The 22,543-nt window shown below is 40.0% G+C and overlaps 1 protein-coding gene and 2 long non-coding RNA genes across 3 annotated transcripts in view; 2 read left to right on the top strand and 1 right to left on the bottom strand.

The window, feature by feature from the left end:
• The first annotated feature begins 935 nt into the window (after positions 1–935).
• LOC117950982 overlaps positions 936–22,543 on the top strand; it is a 22,562-nt gene continuing 954 nt past the window's right edge. Inside the window, exons 1-2 of the long non-coding RNA XR_004658015.1 lie at positions 936–950; positions 9,841–9,846. This is a non-coding gene — a long non-coding RNA (uncharacterized LOC117950982). The remainder of the gene's footprint in view (positions 951–9,840; positions 9,847–22,543) is intronic.
• rexo1 (REX1, RNA exonuclease 1 homolog) lies at positions 7,333–19,332 on the bottom strand. Its single transcript, XM_034882437.1, has 16 exons — positions 18,933–19,332; positions 15,957–17,839; positions 15,722–15,823; positions 14,623–14,833; positions 14,322–14,470; positions 14,091–14,228; positions 13,709–13,832; positions 13,284–13,409; positions 11,723–11,863; positions 11,491–11,604; positions 11,237–11,310; positions 10,680–10,790; positions 10,306–10,421; positions 10,034–10,172; positions 9,437–9,557; positions 7,333–8,507 (listed from the first exon to the last, which is right to left on the bottom strand). The coding sequence occupies exons 1-16, from the start codon at positions 19,123–19,125 to the stop codon at positions 8,419–8,421; spliced, it is 3,831 nt and encodes a 1,276-aa protein (XP_034738328.1). The 5' UTR covers positions 19,126–19,332; the 3' UTR covers positions 7,333–8,418.
• On the top strand, positions 20,966–22,390 carry LOC117950983. The gene is made up of 2 exons (XR_004658016.1): positions 20,966–21,015; positions 21,808–22,390. It is a non-coding gene; the product is annotated as an uncharacterized LOC117950983 (long non-coding RNA).

Raw genomic sequence — 22,543 nt, 5'->3', positions numbered from 1 at the left:
AGTATAGAAAGTGATTAAATTGTCGCCACCTTTATTAGCAGCAATATTAAAGTGATAAACACGTAAATGCATTAACACTTATGATCAAATAATATGATATATATTTCACTCTGAAATGGGCCATTCTCTACAATGACTACTTTCACTTACTTCTACACTGTGGCATTAATACTTTTACTTGAGTAAAGTATCTTAGTACTTCTTCCACCACTATTTTCCTATCAGGCCAAGTTCATTTTATTGATATAGTCCAGTTTCATGACCTGTACAACATTCATCTATCCTTACATCCTCAATTTGGACAAGATAAAACTTGATCGTACTTCAAAAGACATAGGAGAAAGGAATGTAAATATTAGTTTTAAAGTAGTTTCTTGTTAAGTATGTTTAAATGTAGTTGTATTTAGTTTTTCTCAGTTTACGACATAAAAACGTTAAGTAAACTTCCTGAGTAAACATCTCTAAAAATAAGTATTGAGTACGACTTTTTGCATACAATTAAGTATTGCAAAACTCATTTGCCATTATCACGCTACAAAACATAAATGATGATAAATAAGATGCTACAGGTACATTCCTCCACCCCATTCAACTACACATGATTGTGTATTTATAATCCCAGGTAAACATGTTTGATGTCTTGACAGTTGTGTGTGCACAAATATTCGTGGTTCACTTCTTCTTCTCACACTTGCACACAATCAACTGCTCAAACTTCCAAAATATGTGAAAATGTTTGTGCTCTTTTTTCCCCTGGCTTTTTCTTTCCTCCTCCTTTCGCCGTTCTTGGCTGTCAAGCTATATTAGTGTCCGATAGAAATAAGTCATTTAGAAGAGGCTCTGTCGGCCAGCCCCTCAGCCCCACTAAAAGCTCCAGGATTAGGTCCCAAAGGCCTTTGTCTCCGCAGCCCGCAGGATTAGGGGAGATTTACTGTGAGGAGAGAAAAAAAGTAGTTATTTCATGGCACTTTCATGATGAAACCTGGCCAAAGCTCTAGCTAGGGGGATTAGAGGCACACAAAGAGTGTGGTTGTATGTGACCCTCCCCATCCCAGAGCCACCACCACTGACTCACCGCCCCCTCCTTGGATCATTTCCCCTTCTGCAGGGCCAGGCAGGGCTTCACCTTCTACCAATGAAGACGATTAGGGTTCAGTCTAAATGAGTAATGGCCTCTTCAATTAGCACTGTCATCCAAAACTTGCTGATCGACAAAACCACTCAGTGAGCTCTAAACAACAACATCATATTCCACTAAATTAATCAGCAGTTTTGTGAATCCAAAATGAGAAACAGGCCTTGGTGCAGTAGGCCTAATCACCAGGATGTGAGTGTTTTGCATTAAAGCACTAGGTGCAGAGGTAAATGAGAAGTTACTGCATTTGAGTACCTCCTGTAGTGTTTAAAAAAGCTTAAAGGGAGTTATCCTGCTCTTAGAGGATCCACTTACACATGCATGGATTACAGTGAATAAAAGGCTAAGCCACATCACTGACAACAGACTCACCGCTGAACAGGTGGAAACCCGCGCAGGTTTAATAACTCTTGTCACATAGCAAGAGGGAATTACCGTAAGAAAATGACGTGAAAAGTGACCGTCAAAACATTCACTCTTTATCCCGCTTGATGGCAAATAACATGAAGTTGTTAAAGTTCAGCTAATAATCACATACTTTCATGTACTGTTGCAAACATACAGCTCGCTGAATTTATTGCAAAACGTTTGATGCGAGACAATACCTTCCATTACAATGGTTAATAAATCAGTAAGTAATCACGTTTTGGGACCTATTGGTGGGGATTGCTCTGGACGAAGGCCCACAGCGATAAACTGCATATTCATATACGTATCCAGCTATATTAATAAGAATAATGTATAGTTTATTAATCCCAGAAGGGGAAATTACAATTTACACTCTGTTGTTATTACACACAGGCCTAAATTACACACACATGCTCAGTACCTATGCATGCACTAACAGAGAGATGTGATGCGCGCCAAAAAGCAGTTAGGGGTTTGGTGCCTTGCTCAAGAGCACCTCGGCAGTGCCCAGGAGGTGAACTGGCACCACTCCAGCTACCAGTTCACCACCAGACTTTGGTTCATAAGGGGACTTGAACCAGCAACTCTCCAGTTCCCAACCCAACTCACTGAGCTACTGCCACACCAGCTAATTTAAATAACTCACATTACTGTACTGAGTGAACAGTGTGGTTAATATTTTAATAGTTTAATTTTGTGTGTAGTGTTTTCGTTTACAGGGTGAAAATGTTCCAACAAAACAAGTTGTTGTCCGAGACCAGAGGCACCAACGCTGCGCCCGAAGCTTAGCGTCGCCCAAGACAATTGTGATTGGTTTAAAGAAATGCAAACAACTCAAAGCATTTTTTCCTCCTATCCCAGAATGTGTGTGTGGTGTCGTCAGACCTTACGCCACAGCGCTGTCCAGATACGTCTGGCCTTGCACTATATTTATATTCAAATCTTAAATCTCAGACCACACTGATATTGCACTATTCCTTCCCTCTCTTCAATTAATATTGTATAATTTTTGTAAATTTCTAAATGGTATTGTATTGTTATACTATATCCTTAACAGTATTATTTATATTTTACTGTCCTTTCTGTTTTATTCTTATATGTTAAGTGAGTGTTGTACTTTGATAGTAAAGCTTAACAGGAGTCAAGCTGGTTCTGATTCAGATTAGAGGATTAACAACATGTATTACTCCATTACTAAATAGAAAGAATAAACAGCTGCCAACAGGATATTTCCCAACTTGGCAATTTTTATGGATTATAACAGATCAATAAAGCAATAGTTTATTTATTGTCCATTAAGAAAGTTTTTTAAAAGTCTATGGTTACAATTTATAAACACTTTAAAACAGTGATTTATCAAAAGACAGTACCAAAAGCTTTGATTTTGTAGGATTCATAAGCTTCCAAAACTAATAAAATGATCTGAAAACGTAATACTGAAAAAGCAAAAGGAAACACTTTGATTAATCAGGGCCGCTACTAATAGTTTTTTTCATTATTGATTAATCTGCCTATCATTCTCTTGATTAACCGTTTTGGCTCATTGCAAATGTATAAAGCCCCAAAGGACATTTTGAAATTGCTTTTTTTGAAAGACCAACAGTCCAAGCCCAAAAGACATTTTTTAGGTAGTTTATTATAAAGGAGACTAAAACACCAACAAATGCCATTAATGAAGCTGCCTAAAGGGATGTTTTGGGGGCATTTTTGCTTTAAAAAATGGCTGATTAGTTTTTTTATCCATCAGTTGATCAACTAATCGTTTCAACTCTAAATAATTTTACTTCAGTTTGGATAATATCTTCAGTTGAGAGAAATGATAAACAAAAAAATGGGCTAACTCAAAAATAGTTATTGAACAAATCTGATCTAGATTTCTCATCAGGTTTTCAGCTGTGGATGGTCTAGCAACATATGTGCATTCAACAGGTTCAAATGTGACAAAGTCGGAGCTGTCAGTTTTTGGTTTAGTGGGAAGATATAATTGAAAATATAGCCAAAATTAACTAAATCTATTTGGAACGTAAACGATCACAAAAACAAAAAAACACACAATTGAGAACCTGGGAATGGAGAACTACTTGGCATATTTGCTTGAAAACGTACCTAAATGATAAACCAATTAACAAAGTTGCCGCTTAATTTTTTGTCCATAGACTCATAAATCATCACCAATAATTTCAGCTCTAGATCCAAAGCACCTGTTGTTTCATTAAAGTTGATTAAAGTATTTATGAACATTGCATAGGTGGAAATTGGGGCGCCGTGGAAGAAAATGAGGTTGGATGGAGGGGCAGTTGATTTTCTTTTCTTCTTTTTGTTCACTAAGAGGATTTTTGTCAATGTCTCCTGTTTAACAGATGTTTCAGCGAGCAATCCTCCCCTTATGTTCAGGCTTTCTTTAATTACTTATCAAAAGTGGAAATTTGTATTGACAAGAGCCTGTCAGAAGGGGACCTTTGTAGGCAGTTAACTCAAAGGAAGCCCCCCCCTCTCAGACACCAACTGGATTGATCGGGATGCCAAACACAATTGAAGGGCCTTTTGGGGCCACGGTGATAGTCCAGGAGCGTGTGGGCCCAGGAGGGGAAAGCTAAAGACTTCTTCATCGGGGTGAATCGATAAGGCCGGCTGGCCTTTGACCTGAGGGAGACGGGGAGAGCGGGCGGTGGTTCAGTTGCTCTTCTTAAGCCCCGGGATCACGCTGTGAGGCCTGACACTGGCTATGACACACTCAGAGCTTAGAGTGACATTGACCCGGCTGCAAACACCCCAAGTACACACAAAAAAAAATCTAACACACACACACACACACACACACACGACTTTAGTTCAGAGAGTGGAGTTTAAAGGAGAAGATCATTTTAAGGAACCAATCCGTTAGTCTGATTTTATCGATCTAAAATGAGTCTGAGAAATACATTACACTCTAATAGTTCTTCCTTTATAAGACCTTAAGACTTATTACCTTCCAATTAGCTTCTTGTGGTCTCCTGTGCAGCCCTTGGGAGCGCTGCAATAAGCAGCTACACCAGCAGATCAATGAGAGGGACTGAGTAAAGATCAGTCTTTTAATTGTGTGAGAGTGCTATAGATTAAATAGTGAGAGCGGGGCACAGACAGCTGCGGGTTTCCCGAGGGTCAAGGGCACCCAATGTGGGCCAGACCGGAGTGCAAGGGGTGAACTCCAACCAACACAGAGAGAAAACAGACCCTGACCTCTTTAAGCCATCGTCTGTTTAGCACCATTGCTTAGGACCCAGTGATAATACGAGCTGTGTAAACAAAGATTTAGTTTTGAGTTTTATCCAAACAGAAGAGGTATTAAAGGTGCTCTAAGCGATGTTGGGTGACAGCACTTCTTGTTGACGTTCAAAGTATTTTCAAACAAAACGAGGCTAGCTTTTCCTTCCCTCCTCCTTTTCCCGTCCTCTTTCCCTCCCTTCTGTGCTTCCGCGCACTAACCCCCCAACTCCACTCCCAAATCCTTCTTGACCATTTTTGGCTGGAACACTGTTGCTTTGTGGTGCAGGTGGGCACAGTTTATTTTTGTTGCCGTTTGTAGACACTGAGCTGTCTACAGTCTATATACCTTATATGTGAACAAATGTGGATGCTGCCTGCTCTAGATTTAATGGCCTTCCCCTTGTTCCCCTTCCTATTTCTGTGTATTATGACTAACCTGTTGACTAACCTTTTTCTACGGTTTCTCATGCTGCAAGATTAAGTTACATGTATAACATCTTTTAAGTTCTGCCTACAGTATTATGATTCTTTAAATGCACTTTCAACCATCTACTGGTCTTATTCTGTTATGTGTATTAAAGATCTCAGAATACCAGAGCTGCATATGAGTTATTTATGATGCAACAGATTGAGAAGCTCTCCTAAAAATACCTTTTGAGCTGAGCTGTTTTGTTAAAGCAAAAATGGAAATATGCTGCTTTTCCTTTTCTTTTCTGATAGTAAACGGAATATACTTGTGTTTGGAGCTGATAGTCAGACAAAACAAGACATCTGAAAACAAAAGTCACTTTTACTTCTGAGCATTTTTTACCTGGCATACCCAATAATCAAAAAAAATATCAAAGTATCATGAGCAGTAGATTCAGGATGAAGGCTGGATCTGCAGTGAATTTTACATTTTTGCTCAATTAAATTATTTTAACAATTAAGCGATTATCAAAATAGTTGTTGATTATTTTTTAATGAATGACTTAACTAATGGTTTCAGTCTGCAGGCAGTAAAGTGTTTATTTGTTTTGGCACTCGTTGAGATAATACAGCTCTTCATCTCTCAGCATGGGCTCAGTTTTGGGGCCCCGGCCCGCAGCTTCCCCCCGCTAGTCAAAGGTGATCACGGGGGAGAGAGAAAGAGGCTCTGATCGAATTTGATAATGAAGACGACCCCTCTAAGCTGCTTTGCTCCACATGTTCAAAATCTCTGCAACACTCAATAAACACTAGGAAGGCCCCCTCCCTGTCACTGGAACATTGTGTAGGTATTGATCCCAGCTAACTGGCTCTTTTAATACCTGGGGTCTGTGGCCCGGCCTGGGGAAATGCATACTGACATGTGACGGGAAGAGCTTAACAGGCAAACACACCGAAGAAAAGATGGGCCTCCCAGTTTAGCATTTCTCTCCCATTTTTTCCCAATTTACACATCTGCTGAAGAAAGGAGAATTATGGCCGCTGCACCTGCTGTTAAAGGGACATATAGACTACAAGAGCCCCGGCACTGTACTGAGAAAAAGCTGTCACACTGTCAAAAACTATTTGTGCAGCAGAGGTGGAGGGAGTATTCAGAGCTTTCACTAGAGCAAAAAGTTGCAATAAAACTCTAAACATACTAGCGATTCTATACTTCTATAATGATAGCTTTACTAAAAAGAAAAAGTTCTGAAACTAAAGTACCATCAGCAAAATCTACTTTATTAAAGTCTTTTAAGAAACAACATCAGCATATAAGTCAACTTCCCAACATGCATTGTTTGAGTTAAACCTCTCCAGTCTTTTTGTAATTAAAATAAAACATACATGATGGAAACCTGCTTTGTTTTTAATAAATGTTAAGATAGGTCATGTGTGTTTCTTTTCATAATAATAAAAACAACTAAGCATGATTAAGGTTGGTGTCGATTTCAGTCCCTAAACCCTGTAATTTGAAAACAATCACTGGAAGCAGCTTTACATATCTGTGAACTCCAACATCAGCAGCTGTAAGTTCTGAATGAAACTAAGGAAATGTAAACAGAAAGCAAATCTGTCTGTAATGTTTGTCAGTGTGTGTTGATTCAACTTATCATCTTAAGGTTCAGTTAACTCACTTTTTTAAGGCAGAAGAACTTTTTGTGAAGTTGAACCATCTTAAAAATGATTTAGTGGGGACGCCTGGGTAGCTCACCTGGTAGAGCCGGTGCCCATATGTAGAAGTTTACTTCCTGACGCAGCGGGTTTGACTCCAACCTGTGGCCCCTTGATGTCACTCCCGCTTTCTCCCCCTTTCATTTCTGTCCTATGAAAAGGACCTAAAAAAAGGCCTAAAAAGGTATTTACAGTGTGTACATTCTGTTGGTTAGTTGATTCTGTAACTAATAAACTGATCAAATGTTTTGTATGTACAATTTTACTAAGCCAAATGACTAGTAACTATAGCTGCAGGAAAAAGTACAATATTTCCTTCTGAAATGTAGTGGAGCAGAAATAGAAAGCAGAATAATCGAGTAAGTACTGTATCTCAAATTTTAAATCTACATACTGTTAATATGTAAAGACAGAACATCATCTTCTTTTAACTAATACCTTTTAATAGAAAAAGATAAACAACCAAAATTGAACAAATACAAAAGGAAACATAGCATATTTACAGCACTCGAGTTTTCTTTCAGTCATTTTCAACATAAAACAGTACAGGTTAGCTGGTATTAAATGATAAGTGTTTGTGATTAATAACCCAGGCCAAATTTAACAATACTGAACCTAATATTGTCATACCTTCTGTCACAATGATTTCCGTGGCTTTATTTCATGCAGTGCACATGACACAGAGACACTCATGGATATAGTATCACTATTTTGTTGTAGCTATAAAATACAGTGATTTATTCCATCAACCATACCAAATAGGTGATAACCAGAAACTTTACATTTCTGCTGAGGATCTTTAATATGATCAAGTATTATTGGATTACTTAGGTTTTGAGAGCCAACCAACAAAATTAACTGGATAAACAGAGTGTCAATGAGTGAAAAAACAATGTGGAAAAACACAAATGCATTTACATAGCCATGTTTACAGACTATCACATCAATGTACTTAAGTGTAACTAAGTGTAACTAAGAACAGGTAATGTGTTATGCATTGGAAGCAATTGCTTTAATAACACAGATGAGGTACTCAGACTTGGGCCCTACACACCAGAGAGTTTATATAGTGCAATTTAGGCTGAAGACAGCCTGGCATGAATATCATATTAATCATCATTGTTCAGCGAACAATGCCCCATTATTTTAATAACTTCTTCTATAGAAAGGGTTTATTCATATAATTGTTTGAGGCCTCAAAAGAGATACTGCTCAAAATAAACAAATATACATTCTAAGTAACATTATTTAGAACTGAAATACTAATACGAAAATGAAAACACTTTTAATTTGGGTATTGCTTTAAAGGGACTGGCAGTTCTTCAATTCAGTAGGTAGCAACAGCAAACTTCCATCTGCACTGAAGCATCCCTCCCACCCCACGACACTCTGACCGTAACTCTCTTGTTCAGGAGGCATGTGCAGGCCTCCTGAACTTCTCTGTCTCCCTGACTCGGACATGAAGGCAGGAAGTAGAACTGTGGGAAGTGTAGCAGAGGGGTATGAGGTCACCTTTTGACTTTTGCATCCTCTTTGATCTTCCAGAACATCAGCTCCATGCAGGCAGATGCATCTTCGCTCGAGTCGTGGCCCTCCACTGGGAAAAAAATAGGAACACAATTATTCCTTTTGTACCTGAATACCGTAATAAACATGTAAAAAGCTACAGTAGCATGGTTGTTGTGCTAACATTTCATAATAAGCACTGAAAACAAAGTACAGCTGAGATTGAGACAAACTATGACTACACGTGAAGATGGCCCAAAAGCATCACCAAAGTTAATACAATTCATCCTGAGAGGGGCACGTGTGTACAAAAATTCATAGAAGAGACTGCTGCTGCTTCTTTAGGGATATTTGACCCTGAGACGGTTTTAGTTAGTCCTAAATAGACCTTAAGTAGTGACGGAGAAACAAGACTTTGTAAAGTTTGAGGCGTTTCAAGCAACTAGACTTAATGGGTGTTAACTCTCTGTTGACACATGAGGGACATCTGCTGGTGACAAGGATGCAGGGCAGTCAAACTGTATTGGACCGAATCATATCTGCAGAGGATTTAAGACAGACAAAGTTCTAAGATACAGACTTCCTCTGGGTAGGATGTGATAAACCACACATACATATTCAAAAGTTTGAATTTAGAGCCGTTCTGGAGCCGTTGGAAGGGACCTGCAGCTGCTGTGTGTCTATGCAGCCCATTAAAACATTGGGCTATACAAATGAATTTGAGGTTAATTTGACTGTAATCCTTGAAAAAAATGTTATTAATTGTAATTTGGCAGGCCTGAATTTGCGGGCTATCCTTCAATAAAACATGCTCAACAGATGAAGATTTACTGATGCTGACTGATCAATCTGTTAATCTTTAGTGGTTTGCATGGAATTTGATATGAATCTGTTACAAATGGAGATTATGTGATTATGCTGCTCTCTGGGCTTTTTGTGTAACTAGGGCCATGTTTATGTGACAGGGGATTATGTTTGATGTGTGTAATGGGAATGCAAACTCTGTGCGATTTTTCCCACCGTTGTCCTGGATGATGCGTTTGAGGTGGTCGGACATCAGGTTCCTCAAGGCACGTTTGTAGGGCAAGCCAAGGCGGTGAGGAAACACAATGGCCGTGTCTACAACTGAACTGTGGATTAGCTGGAGGATTGGGAGACAGAAAGACAACCGTTTTTATTTCAGTCCAGATTTAACAGTAGAAACAAGGACAATTAACGCACTCCTTTTTCTTACTGCACTGCTCTGCTTGAATTTAGGCATTTTTGAGCTCTCCAAGAGAAAACACCTGTTAAAACATTCTCATTGCTCATCTCATTTGTGCTAAGTTTCAGTTTTCAGTCATTCAGATTTGTCAAGAAAAGTCACTGAATGAGTATTCAGTAACTTAAAGCCAGGATTCGAAATCATTAAAGATTTACTTAAGAATTAAGTTTCCTTTTCCTTAATCTTTGCAACATTTTGCAGTTTCAAAATACTTTTTTGTTGTGACTGATAGCGGGACCGAAGCAGTAACGGGCAACACAGAGGAACAATATTCACATTGTGGAAAAAGATACCATTGAATGAATTGGTTAAAAAAAAAAAGCACCTTACAGGTTAATGAAGAGCCACAATACCTTCAGAGCGAGCAAGTCACTCTCCAGACTGTGTCCTATGAGGATAGATTCAGCGCTGAACATACTGAGCAGCACGGCCTGAACATCTCTCAGAGTGATGGTGGTGCTCTCCAAGTCCTCCTCCGTCACACCTGAAAATCTGGTAATTACATACAAGATGTATATACTGCGTTTAAAACATTGTGACTGTTTAAGACAATGATTTTACCAGTTAAATTCCATGGCAGACACGACCCATGCGGCGACCCTTGTGTTGCGGGAAACAAACTCACCGTGTGTTGTAATCGACCACTTTGCTTTCAGGTTTGACAAATGTATCGTAGATGACTTTCAACTCAGAGTCGATGACCGTCACCCGTGTCAGTTCCAAGCCCTGCTTTGTGTAACACTGATTCAGAGGAAACAAGACGCACATTCATGTAACTTTGAATACAAAATAAAAAAAAACATTATGACAAAAAGAGACAAATTATTATTTTCATCTTAATTTTACTCCTCCTGTAACAAACATATTCAGCACAGAGTTATTTGTATTAAACTGGCCAATTATACATCAATTCTAAAATCAAATACACACACACAAGGTGGCAATTTGGCAGATGGCAGACATATTGTGCATTTAGATTAGACGTTTCTCAGCACTCACCATCTCACAGTCCAAAGCAAACACCCCTCCATTGCCATCTGGGGATAGAGCTTTACTGAATGTTGTGACATAGCCATCAAATGATTCTTTACGCCCGTCCTGAACATGTTGCTGCGAGAATAATAATAAATGTTAAGTCTGGTGACGTTTTCTTTTATGAATGTCTTTTTTTTTTTTTTATGTGCAAAAATTACTTAAAACTAGCAGATGAGAAGTTTTGTTGTGAGAAGTGCTTCAAATAAAGGCTCGTCTTTAGTGAAAAGACACCGAAAGCACCGAAAGTTACACACAGCACTGAAATCTGATATTGTTACACATGCCAGAATCCTTTCCCATTGAAGGATATCCTTAAAGGGACCAAAAACATTTTTCACTAAACAGGTCTTTAGTGTAAGGTCATTGTACTGTAATTTAAAGTATTTTTAAAGTTAAATTGTTTTCAGTGCCTCTCTCCATTAGCTTGTCTTTATTTCATTGTTAAAGTCCAGCCCATACATCTGACTATTACACATGCAAAAAAGGTTAACTAATAGTTGTTGGCTTGGAAAGGATTATACCTTACAAACTTGGCAGCCTGGTGTGCCAACAGCCGCAGCACAGCAGCTGTAGTTGGTCTCCCAGCCTCCAGCGACTAACAGACAGCAAAAACACGAAAACATGAAAGAACAAGTCGGACAGACAGACGTAAATAAAAGTTGAGAAAATGGGTGGAGACTTTGGCAGTGTGAATTACAATACAAAAGGCCAAAATGAGCATTCATGAAATTGTTTTTAGTAACAATTTTCACTAAATAAATGCAAACAAGCATACCTTTATGTCTGCGCAATCGTCCCCAGTGAAAAGTACATTCCTCTTTTCGTATACAGTTGCCACTGACATTGATCTTATACTCCGCTCCACATCGACAGCATATCTTGTTGAAAGCTGGAAAACACATCCCAGAGTGTCAGTCAAGTAATTGCTAGACCACTAATGTAAATGTAAATTAGTATTGGTCATTGGAAAATGAGTGAGAGAGCTATAGGGTCATGCAGTTACTCACGATCGGAGATGGCCTTTTTCTCGGGGAGGTTGTAAATGACGGCTTTGCCGGCAGCCTCTGGGCTTGCTCTCGGGTATCCGTGCTCCTGGAGCTGCTCCTCTGTCATCAGGTATGCCTGCAGCTTCCTGTACAGTGTAGCTCCTACAGTGGGACACAGCAACAAGTTAAACTGATGTCCTTGTGCATGATGTGAGAAATCCTACACTGAATACATGGAAGATGGAAAAAGGGTTTTCCACTCTGAAAAGTTGATCATAAATACTTATGCATGTGGAGAGACAACAATAGTTGCAAGAAACTTTCAACACAACCTGATAAATGTTGACTGCATTTAACATTTGGCTTAACAGTTGCAGGCTAATATAATTACTGGGCTGCAAATACTGATTACTAGCATACATTTATTTAATCTATAAATTAGGGTTAATTAGGGACACTTAAAGTTACTAATACGTTTGACCCACATGTTTTTTTCTAATTGATTAATCTGTTCTTTTGTTTTTCTCGATTAATGTATTTTTGCAAGTTAGACAGTGAGCAGGAGTTCTGTTTAAAAAAGATATTCCTTCTGACATCAGGTCATGGGGCAGGACGTTTGCTGTTAAAAAGGACTTAGAGATTGTCACATGGTTATGTGAACAGTTCCACTCTTAACGGTCTTGACGTGTCACAGACACAGAGACTTGAGTTTCTTCTATTTTTCTCATTTTTTTTGGTTCCATTGTCTTTTTGATTTTATCAGACATATAATCTGCATTTTTATGTTGTTAGGTATGTGATCCGGTTACTGAAGTAAAACAGAATGAGAGAACAATAAGAATGACATGTTCTAGAAATATGTTTACAACAATTCTAGCAAAAAACAACTGAAAACACCGCAAATGTAATTCTTCTTTTCATTATGACTAAGAAAGAAAAAGGAAGAACTAGAATAACAGCATTGTAGTTGGATGCAAACCAGTAAAGTTGTAGTTTACATCCTGTCTGTGAAGAAAGACATTATATATGTGGTAAAGACTTAAAAGGAATTTAATAAACGGGTATTAAGTGTATTTTTGGCTAAACAAGAATGCTTCACACACATATTTGACCCGGCAGCACAGAGGATCTAAACAGTCACCACAGTGTCAAGTTGGGCACCCAAGATTAGTGTTACCAATTTAGTATGCAACCAAATGTCTCCTCTTATGGTGTTACAGTGTTAAATAATTGCCAGAAAAGTGTTTTTGCACATTTTATGTGCAATTATCTTTGGTGGGGTGCAAATGTTTCACCTAAACAAGTTCCTTTCCAAGATTATTGTGCAGTCAGTGTTGCTGCGTCCGATTGTGATTGGTCTGGCTATGCAAGACCATAGAGACCTTGACCTTTGACCACTGCATTATAATCCTCATCTTTGAGACCAAGTGGACTTTAAGAAATTCTCTCAAGGTGTTCCTGAGGTATTGCATTCACGAGAAGGGGACTGACCTACGTACGTACGTACGGACAGAAGACAACATAAACGTACCCCCCACGACCACGGCTGTCGCCGGTGCGGAGTTGTAAAAATCTAACTTACCAATGAGTTTCTCCTCCTGCTGTTTACCCATCCGGTTGACAGTGAAGCTGGTTGTAGCAGCAAGGCGACCTCCCAGAACTTCTTCGTGGGACTGAGCCCTCCTGTTAGCAACTAACCCTGGGTCCTCTGCAGAGAAACACACACAAACAAAGAAGTTACCACTGAAACGTAGTCTGACCACCAGATTACATTTCTGTTCAAATGCTAGAAACTATTTTTTAATGCTCATTTATACACATGTGAGGACATCAACTGATGTGTTACTGTGCAGTGTATTATTATTACTACAATATACTGTATTTGGCACATTTGATGCAATTCATAGTTTTGTGTGTGTTCTCATGTAACTAAACAAAAGCATCATGCGCATGTTGACTAAGAGTAAATACTGTATGGTGTACTGCACAGGGACTGAGGTGACATACTGGTGACAGGCGATGGACAGGAGCTGCACTTGCTGCGGAGCTTCTTCAGAGTGTTGACAGCTACATTGAGGTAGATGTTCTTACTGCTGCTGCGCTCATACACCAGCTTCTCCTCGTCAAGGGCCTGAAACAGTCAAACCTCTGTCACTGTCAAAACCACAACAAACTTGTTCAACTGATGCTGACGATTATTGAATCTCCTCTCCGCATTCAAGACGGGGTTTGATGAAAGCCAGCGGCATTCTCTACGACGTGAACAACCACCTTATTTAAGACATTTTCAAAACTATACATGGTTTCCAAGGTAGGTTAAGTGTTGATGGGACAGAAGAAAAAAACATCTCTCTTGGTACAAATAGTGAAAACTGGGTGTGAATCATACCATGTTGAAGGCAACGTCCTCTGATGAGCAAAATTTTACGCATTCATCTATGAAAGCATTAAGGTAGCGCTGGCGGATGTTGTTGGGAACTTTGGCCCCAAACTCAATGGGGATGATGGGGCGCTTCATTGAACTACTCTGAAAAAGTCAAAACAGAGAGAGAAAATCCAAGGTTATGCAGGGATGTTCAGACATTAAACTCTTGTAAAAAAAAAATGCCTGGGGGGATACCTTCAGTGTGGGTGTGTGTGCCACCCTCCTCTGCATGACAGTGGACGTGGTCTTTGGCAAGATGCCAGCAGTGGTTTGGGCCTTGACAGTCTGATGGGTCTGGCTGGGGGATAACACTCGCCTGGCAGCTGACTTAACTTCTGCAGGACCTGGTCAGACACACATGTGACTTTCTACTTCGGTCTAACAGTCAAAATAGTTCCCTTCAGAAATGATCAGGGGAAAGCAGTGGTACACTTGTGTAAAAATAAAAACAAAAGCTGAATCCTGTTACAATACAGAATAGTGGAGGCACTCATACTTGTTTTGGAGGATGTTGTCTGTGGGCTGGGACGGTGTGCTATTCTCTTCCTCTCTCCGGACAAGACAGGGCCGGAGCTCTGAGAGGAAGCTTTGACTGAAGCAGAAAGCTGAGCAGCTTGCTGCTGTGCCATCTGCATACGCTTGTAGCAGACCTCCTGGGCTGAGAGTCTCTTGTACGGACGCACCACAGTCGTAGAAGGAGCGTCACTCTGATAAAAACAGAATCACATTTTATTCAAAAGTGACCAGTTTGTTCTTAATACAGGCAAGGAAAAAAATCCAGTTATTCTTTGGCTTCCTGCACTAGAGATTAAGTTGGGGACTACAAGGTAGTTTTAATTTGAAGCACCTGAAATGTGTACATGCATATCAGCTACCTCCCTGTTGAATATCTGACTTTGGTAATGATAATGGGAATGCACAACAGCAAATCAGATATTATAAAAAGCAATTTGCACACTTAAAGTGTTTTTTTTAATGTTTATATAGATTCTGCATGTCTACACTTATTGTTAAGTAGCTTACTGTCAAACATATAGTCTATTTAAAAAAATACAGCCTGTACGAGCTGTGGCAATGTTTTCAAATAGTTTTTTCCCTATTTGATTCCTCGTTTGTGCTACCACCATTAATATTTAAAGAAGCAAGCATGTGACCGGAAGGTCGTCGGTTCAATCCCCAGACTGACAGGATAAAATTGATCAGGTGGAGTCACCTTGACCTTGCTTGAACACACTGATCCCATTCACACAGTTACGCAGTCATACCTGGAAGCTGCCCAGTACAACCACAACCACTGAGCAGCTTCCAGGTATGACTGCGTAACTGTGTGAATGGGATCAGTGTGTTCAAGCAAAAGAGGCTGCCTCTCAGTGAACCTTACCAGAATGATAAAGGTTTAAAAAAAAAAAAAAAAAATCAAAAAACCCCAAGGAGATTCCTTACTGGTATCCCTACCTCTGGCTTCACATGTACATGCTCCAAAGACAGGAAGGGAGTTTCCCACACAGAGACATACAGGGTCAAGAGCAATAGTAATGTGACTTAATTAGAATATCTTCAGCCCTGATTGGTTAAAGTCAAGGTGACAAACTTACACTTCCTTTGGCAACAAAATGGGAGACTCTCTTCTTTTGGCCGGGAAAGAGAGAGGTTAATGCGCCTTCTGTGCTTCTCTCCTCCTCTGAATCCCTGGAGGACTAAGAGGGCACAACATGGCATGTTTAGCTGGCTTGTTCAAAATATGACACTAGTGAAAAATAAAAATAAAAAAAATAAAAAGATAGTATTTGGTAAAGGAAAAAGACAACTAAAGTGCAACAGAATGGATACCTGTTTAGCTTGCCTTCCCTTGTCCTCCATCTTCACATCCTTGGATTCATTGAAGATCCGCAAACACTCCTCCATGGGATCGGAGTCAAAGTCCAAATCATCCTGGAAACTAGAGAAGTCGATTCCAACATCGTCGACTTCGCCGTTACCTGCCCCGCTGCCCACCACACCGCGATCCCCCTCATCGTCAGAAGAAGACGGAGTCAGCTCTGACGCTTTCCTCTTGTTCAAACGTCCCCTCTTTAAAGCATCAGCAGATTTTCTCACCAACACTTCTTCGTGTTCGTAGTCATCATCGCCGTCATCGTCCATCACTATTGGTTCGACCTCCTCTGGGCTCTCATCTCCAAAGAGATCAGCATGACTTAGACTTCGCCGTTTGTCCTTATGTCTTTTCCCATTTGATGAGCTGACATTTTGCTTCACCCTATCTTTACTGTTGGCAGAACTCCCTTTAAATTTACTGCTATTGCTCCCGCCACTAGAACTACTTTTGCAAATGTTCTTTATATCCCTTTCTCTTTTACTGTTATCAAGTTTACCATTTTTCTGCTGCCGGTCCTTATACTTGCTGTGTTCCTTTTCCTTCTCTGATATTTTGCTTTTCTTGATTTCCCTTGCACCATTTTCTCTATCTTTATCTCTTTTGCTTGAGTCTGTTTTTGCTTTTTCAACAGCTTTGATCTTTCCATCACTTCTCTTTTCGTCTCTGGCTTCACTCTGAACTTTATCATGTGTCTTAACCTTAACCGCAAATTTCCTATCGTCTCTTGTTCCATGACTCTTGTTCTCCTTCTTTGCAGAATCCTGGTTTGAGTTCTTTATCGACCCTTTGTTTTTACTGCTGCTGCTACAACTAGGCCTACTTTTACTACTAAACATTATGTTTGCTTCCTTTTCAAGTTTATGCACTTTCTCAGATTTGGCAATTTTTTTGTGGCTAGTTTGACTAGCCACCTTCTTTTTCTCTAAAATGTCCTTTTGTTTATTATCTTCCTTGATGTCTGAGTCCCCTGCCAAGTCCTCTGTATTCCTCTGTGTCAGTGTATTTTGCATACTATCAGTTTTTTCTTTTCTCTCCTTCCCCACAGCGTCCCAAAGAGAAGCATTTTTGCCTTTTTTCTGCTGGAGATTGCTTAGCGAGGTGGGTCGATACTCCGTTCCAGAGCTCTCCCCATCAGAGTCAGAAAAAGTGTACTTTTTTGAGTCTACACTCTGCTGTCGTGTTTTTTTCAGAGCTACAACATACTCTGATATAGCTGATCCTGGTTGTTTGTGTATGGTTCGCTGCTCCGTCTTAACAGTTTGTGCATCCCGGTCCCTCTTGCTTTTCGCTGCGATTCCTGCTGAGTAGTTGGACAGCGGGTCATACTCCATATCTGTAGATGGTTTTGAATTGTCAACAGTGTATTTACACTTAGAGGATGTGGAGTTTGAGTACTTTGGACTGGGGGGAGGAGAGGGGAGTTGAGGTGTGTGTGTCCGAGATGGAGGCTTTCTCACTGAAGTAGGAACATATTCCATTGAGTTACTATTGTTCCCCTTGTTGTCTGAATCCAAGGTATATTTGCTGCAGCCAGGGGTGGGATTATAACCGCCAGTGGTCATCTGATAACTCCCAGGGTCATAGGCCATGTGTGAAGGTGGCGTTTTACTTTTAACAGCATCAGATGTAGACAACTTTGTACTTTTGCCGGGATCGTACGGTTCATCCCCAATCCGAGAGAGCTTCCTCTTCTCCCGCTCCACCTCACTGCGGACCTCCTCAATGGCTTTGTTGACCAGCTCCAGAGCACCAGTAAGGTCCCCCGAAGCAGCCGGCTTTCCATTCTGCTCCTCCTGGGGCCTCACAACTTCTGGGTTGAAGGGATCATATCCTTGTTCTGCTGGGATGCAAGACAATCTTAATACATTAACCAGTAAAACGATAAAAGGTCCGCAGACAAGCTTTTAACTAACGATGCACTGATCCAGTCTGCCCTGATATTGACCAGTTTAAGTTACATTCTATCCGTGACCAAAGACCACCCACTCAATTGTAATCCCTGGAGAATATTACTGTACTCTTATTTAGAATATTGCATTCCTACTTTCCACTTCATCTCAAGGTCTTCAACTGAGGAGGTGATAAGCCAGAGAGAGTTACATACAGAATGCAGCCGTCAACACAAAGTGAAGATCAAACTTTGACGCTGAATCCTAAAAAACGTAAACAACAATATATGCAACTATAACAATGTCAGATGGTCTATGGCCGACACTTGTTGAGAGGATTCTAATCACATGTGAATAGAAGAAGTTCATTTTTTACAAGTTAAAGATAAGTCTGTGTGCTATCAAACATCCAGGAGGACAAGTGGTGTATTATTCTTCAAGGGGAACATTCTCCACCAACCAAAACAAAACACACTACCTAATTGTTCACTATCTGCAATACTGTCTTTATAAGACATCCACTTTGATTTAGTGCTGCAACTGCACTATAAGTACTATCTTTTGCTGCCAACACTGCTACCTTCAGACACAGAAGCCTTTAACGACACACTTTATCTAGTTTTTTTTACCTACTTCCTTTTCTCTTTGCACTTACGTTATTTATGTTGGTGTATAGTGTTTTGTGCCTTATTTTTGTTTTGTTGTTGCAACGTTTATATGTAACAGATGTTCATAATGCAGTTCTGTTCTATTAGGTATCTGTTCTTTTGTTGCTTTGACACTTCCTTGTGTGGGCTCAATCCACTTCTATAACTTCCAAGCTAAACCTCACTTTACAGCAACCATGGGGGGGGGGGGGTGTAACTGGTAAGATGGATGTAAAGACAAAGGTATTGCAAAGGCAGCTAACGTTAATAGAAATTTACTTCAGCGTTATGTTTTCGACATTTTTTAACACTGTGGTCCAATCCACACATGTCCGCGCTGGCGACTCCGCGAGCGAAGACGTTCAATTATTCGTAGCTAAATAATACGCAGCACCTTTCTGTGCGGAGTGCAGGTCTCTTTGCTTTGTAACATCAGCTGGTGCTCCGTACGACGCCCGTCTCTGTTGGCTGTGCCTGAAGTGACAGTACGGTCTGTTACACCCATTCCTGCTGCCTTTGCCCTCGCTGTATTCCGTGTAAAACGGGCAGTCAATCCCTCGGAAGAAGCCGGTAGACCTTATCATCATCCCCAGATGTTGCTCTCATGCCAACATGAACACGCTCGGCCGTTTTCTGCGTAGTTTTCGTCGTACTACAAGAGCTTGAACATGGGACCGAACAATAACAACGTCTCTATGGCGCCATGTTGGATTGGTCGGAGCAATGAAATATCGCGTGAACTCCCACGTGTCGCGCTCCTTGACGTCAGAGAAAGTACGTTTAACGTCCATTAACGAAAACAATACATTGTCCTTCATGCGCTAACGTGATTAGGAGAAACTTGTAAACCTCCCCACCCCGAAAAAGAACGTTAAGTTCAGCTAACTTTCATCCCAAAATTGCCCAACTTTACTAGAGAAAACTTATCTATTGCCCATAACATTTGCTCGTAACTTGAGGTGTTTTTTTTCCCGTTAAAATTTAACTTTCACTCCTATTCCTCCTTTCTTCAGTTGCCTTGCTGGGCTTCCGCTAATCAAAAGCTTAATGTTAATTAGAAATAGTAGAAACACCTGTGTGTGCGCGGCGCGCTCCTCATTGCGTTACTGAAAGATGCTCAGACAGCTAAAATAAGTGAGACAAGCGTTTCAACATTTTATTTCACAGGAATCCAGGGACGCTCTGGTCTTCACGTCCTCGGGTCAAATCGCCTGAAAAGAAAAAAAAAAAAAAAAAAATAATGGACCATGCTTTTGCTCACAATAGACCTAGTTCATTGCAGATATGTGCAGGTCTCACAGGTGTTTTCAGTAATAGTGTCCCCGGATGGGAAATTCACCTAGGCTAACTGCATCCCACCCACGAGGCTCTGGTATTGTGCAACACACGCGATACATTTCCAGTAATTGCACCCAGAAATAAGAATTTGGGTTAAAATAAGCAGTTTGTGGCAGACGGCTCTGAAAACCTCACGTGGCCACAATTCACTTATAGGCTACTATACTATACTACTATCTTTGCTGAGAATTAACCACTTATGTTTTTGCTTCAACTAAGTAAATAAATACAGCTGACCATAAACACTATCTCAAAATTTTGAACCAAATAATTTTTAAAAGGTTTAATCTTTCTGGCGTTTCCCCAGGCACAGGCGACAAGTTCCTCTAGATCCTTAAATCTTCTTCATAAAATTACCTAACATGAAGCAGATCTTTAAAAACAAATGATAGATAGAGCTAGATAGATAGAGCTAGATAGCTAGATGGATAGAAATTCACTGAAGGCCAGTTAAGTTAAAGGTGGAAGTCATGACAATTACGTTTTTCCATATTTCAGTAGGCCTATTTATTCTTGCATTTATGTACAAATAAGCAGTGATGTAACTTGTTTGTTCTTTTAGTGAAAATCACACTAACTGGTAGGCTAGAAGTACAAACCATTAAAACGCTACGAACAGCTTCCTAAAATGCCCCATGATACCTACCTCCAGCTGCGCTCTTAAATGTCAGAGCACCGCGTGCTGAGGCTTTTTGTGCACTCCACACAGACACGTGATCCACTTAGACCACACCTGGCCACCATGAGTCTCAGGTGCGCTGGGCGGGTAATCAGTGATTTTCATTTCATTTGTCAGCCAGTGAACTTTTGTTTTCAAAAGTCAGCTCCTCAAATACTCCTCAACCTTAGAAATGTTTCATTTGGTCTATTGGTTCATATGGTTGTACCTCTGTTTTTTGACTGCTATTGTTGCACTTATTACTTTTTAGAAGTTTATAAAGCTACGTTTTATGCTACCTGATCAGTGACACCTGTGCTTTTCCCACTGTGACAAGTCAAAGTGTTGGCTGTGAGAAAGTCCTACTGCACGCATCTTCTCTGAAGTGAAGTTTATATTCTTCAATGTTTAATGTATTTATGTATGAATAGTACTTTGCTGTTTGTGTGTTGTGAAAAGATGAGATGAAAAGGAAAACCAGGTAACTGCATTCTTAATTACTTCCAATTGTCTTGTCATCAATTGAAACAGACCAGGTGGTGAGGCAATACAATTATAAATTATAAATAATTAAGCAAATCATCCTCTTAGACAAGTAAAGAGCTACTGAACTGTCTCATCTGTCCCTTAAAAATATTTTTTTTAATTTAGCTTAGATTCTGCTGCAACCAAGACAAATTAAAGTAACATTGGGGTCCAGCATGAATAGTTTTCCGTTTCTTTGAATGTGCTGATTTGGTTTTAACGTGTCTAGTTACTTATCGTATTAGTATCTCTATTTTATCAGTAACATTTCTGAAATAATTAACTTAATTTGTTTAGCAATAAAACAGAAATAAGCACTTAAAGCAAATGTGAAAATAAAAAAGATCTGTCTCATGACTTGGAATCTTATGTGTTCCACACAAGGTTGATCTGTTCCTCCATTTACCAAATTGATGTAATTAAATAAATGTGTTCTTACTTTATTGGTTACGGGTATAATTGTTGGCATATTGATATAATTATGATAACTAAACACCAAGAGGATAGGCCTTCTATTTCAGGTTGATCTTAGCAGTGTGCTGCGGGTGAGAGAAGTGTCCACTAGAGGGAGACAAACGCCTGTGTATAGTCTATTTTCTTTTTTGACCAACCACATCTTATGGTTTATCTGCGTAGTAATAATTCAATTACAATACAGCTGACTTTAACCACAGGAAGACAAATCCTGACTCGCAGTGGCAATGAAACGACACACAGGCATTTAGCTGAAGTCATTTTGTATTTGCAGGCAGATCGTGAGGTGGCACTCAGGAGCTGGAGCTCTTGCAGCAGGTTGCATCAGTCTCATCAGATCAGGCCTCTGCAGCTGTGAACAGCGCCACCCCCCACAGCAGCACTCAGGCCAACTAACAAGGTGAAACCACCATCACGTCATGTGCGAGGTGACAAATAGGCTCATATTTACCAGCAGCCAAGGACACATATCACATAGTCGGCTCAGATTTGGAATGTTGCGTATTCGGGGATTTACAGCACCGAATCAAATGAGACCGCGTCAACCTTGGCCAAAAGATTAGACCGCTAGTTAATGTGTAGTCTCGCTTGTCAGACCTTTCTCCACAGTGCTGGGAAGTAGTTAATATGAAACTACCGATACAGGGTAGAGCAGCCCTTTAAGCAAACACTAAAACTGTATGGGAACCAGACAAACAGAGGTGTTGTTCAAAGCATTTTATTGCATTCTTATTTTTTTTTAGAAAAAAAAAAATACAAAAATTCTGTTGCAACGGTCATAAATGTTGCCTTGAGTGAACTGCAGTCATTCACATGGTACAGTAAAGTGCTTATTTGAAATCAATACTTTTGTATTTAAACTTCTTCCCATGAACATGATGGTCTTGGTGTGATTTAGACCGTTGAAATCCGGTGTCAACTCCCAAGAAAGATGGAGGACTGAATCAACATCGACAAAATAACCATGTCCATGAAACGTACCATTTATAAAACAGTTGATCAATGTTGCT

The sequence above is a fragment of the Etheostoma cragini genome, chromosome 9 (assembly GCF_013103735.1).
Source record: "Etheostoma cragini isolate CJK2018 chromosome 9, CSU_Ecrag_1.0, whole genome shotgun sequence".
Lineage (NCBI taxonomy): Eukaryota > Metazoa > Chordata > Actinopteri > Perciformes > Percidae > Etheostoma > Etheostoma cragini.
Note: the sequence above shows the minus strand (reverse complement) of the source record. Positions and strands in the feature narration are given on the sequence as shown.

Bases quoted from the DNA above. Each gene is read 5' to 3' on its own strand.
- rexo1 (XM_034882437.1), bottom strand. From the start codon at position 19,125: ATGATGATAAGGTCTACCGGCTTCTTCCGAGGGATTGACTGCCCGTTT. The intron at 13,410-13,708 runs GTATGTCACCTC...GTTTCTCTGCAG, and splicing joins CTGTCCATCGCCTGTCACCA to AGGACCCAGGGTTAGTTGCT. The intron at 9,558-10,033 runs GTATTGTGGCTC...CCAATCCTCCAG, and splicing joins GTGACTTGCTCGCTCTGAAG to CTAATCCACAGTTCAGTTGT.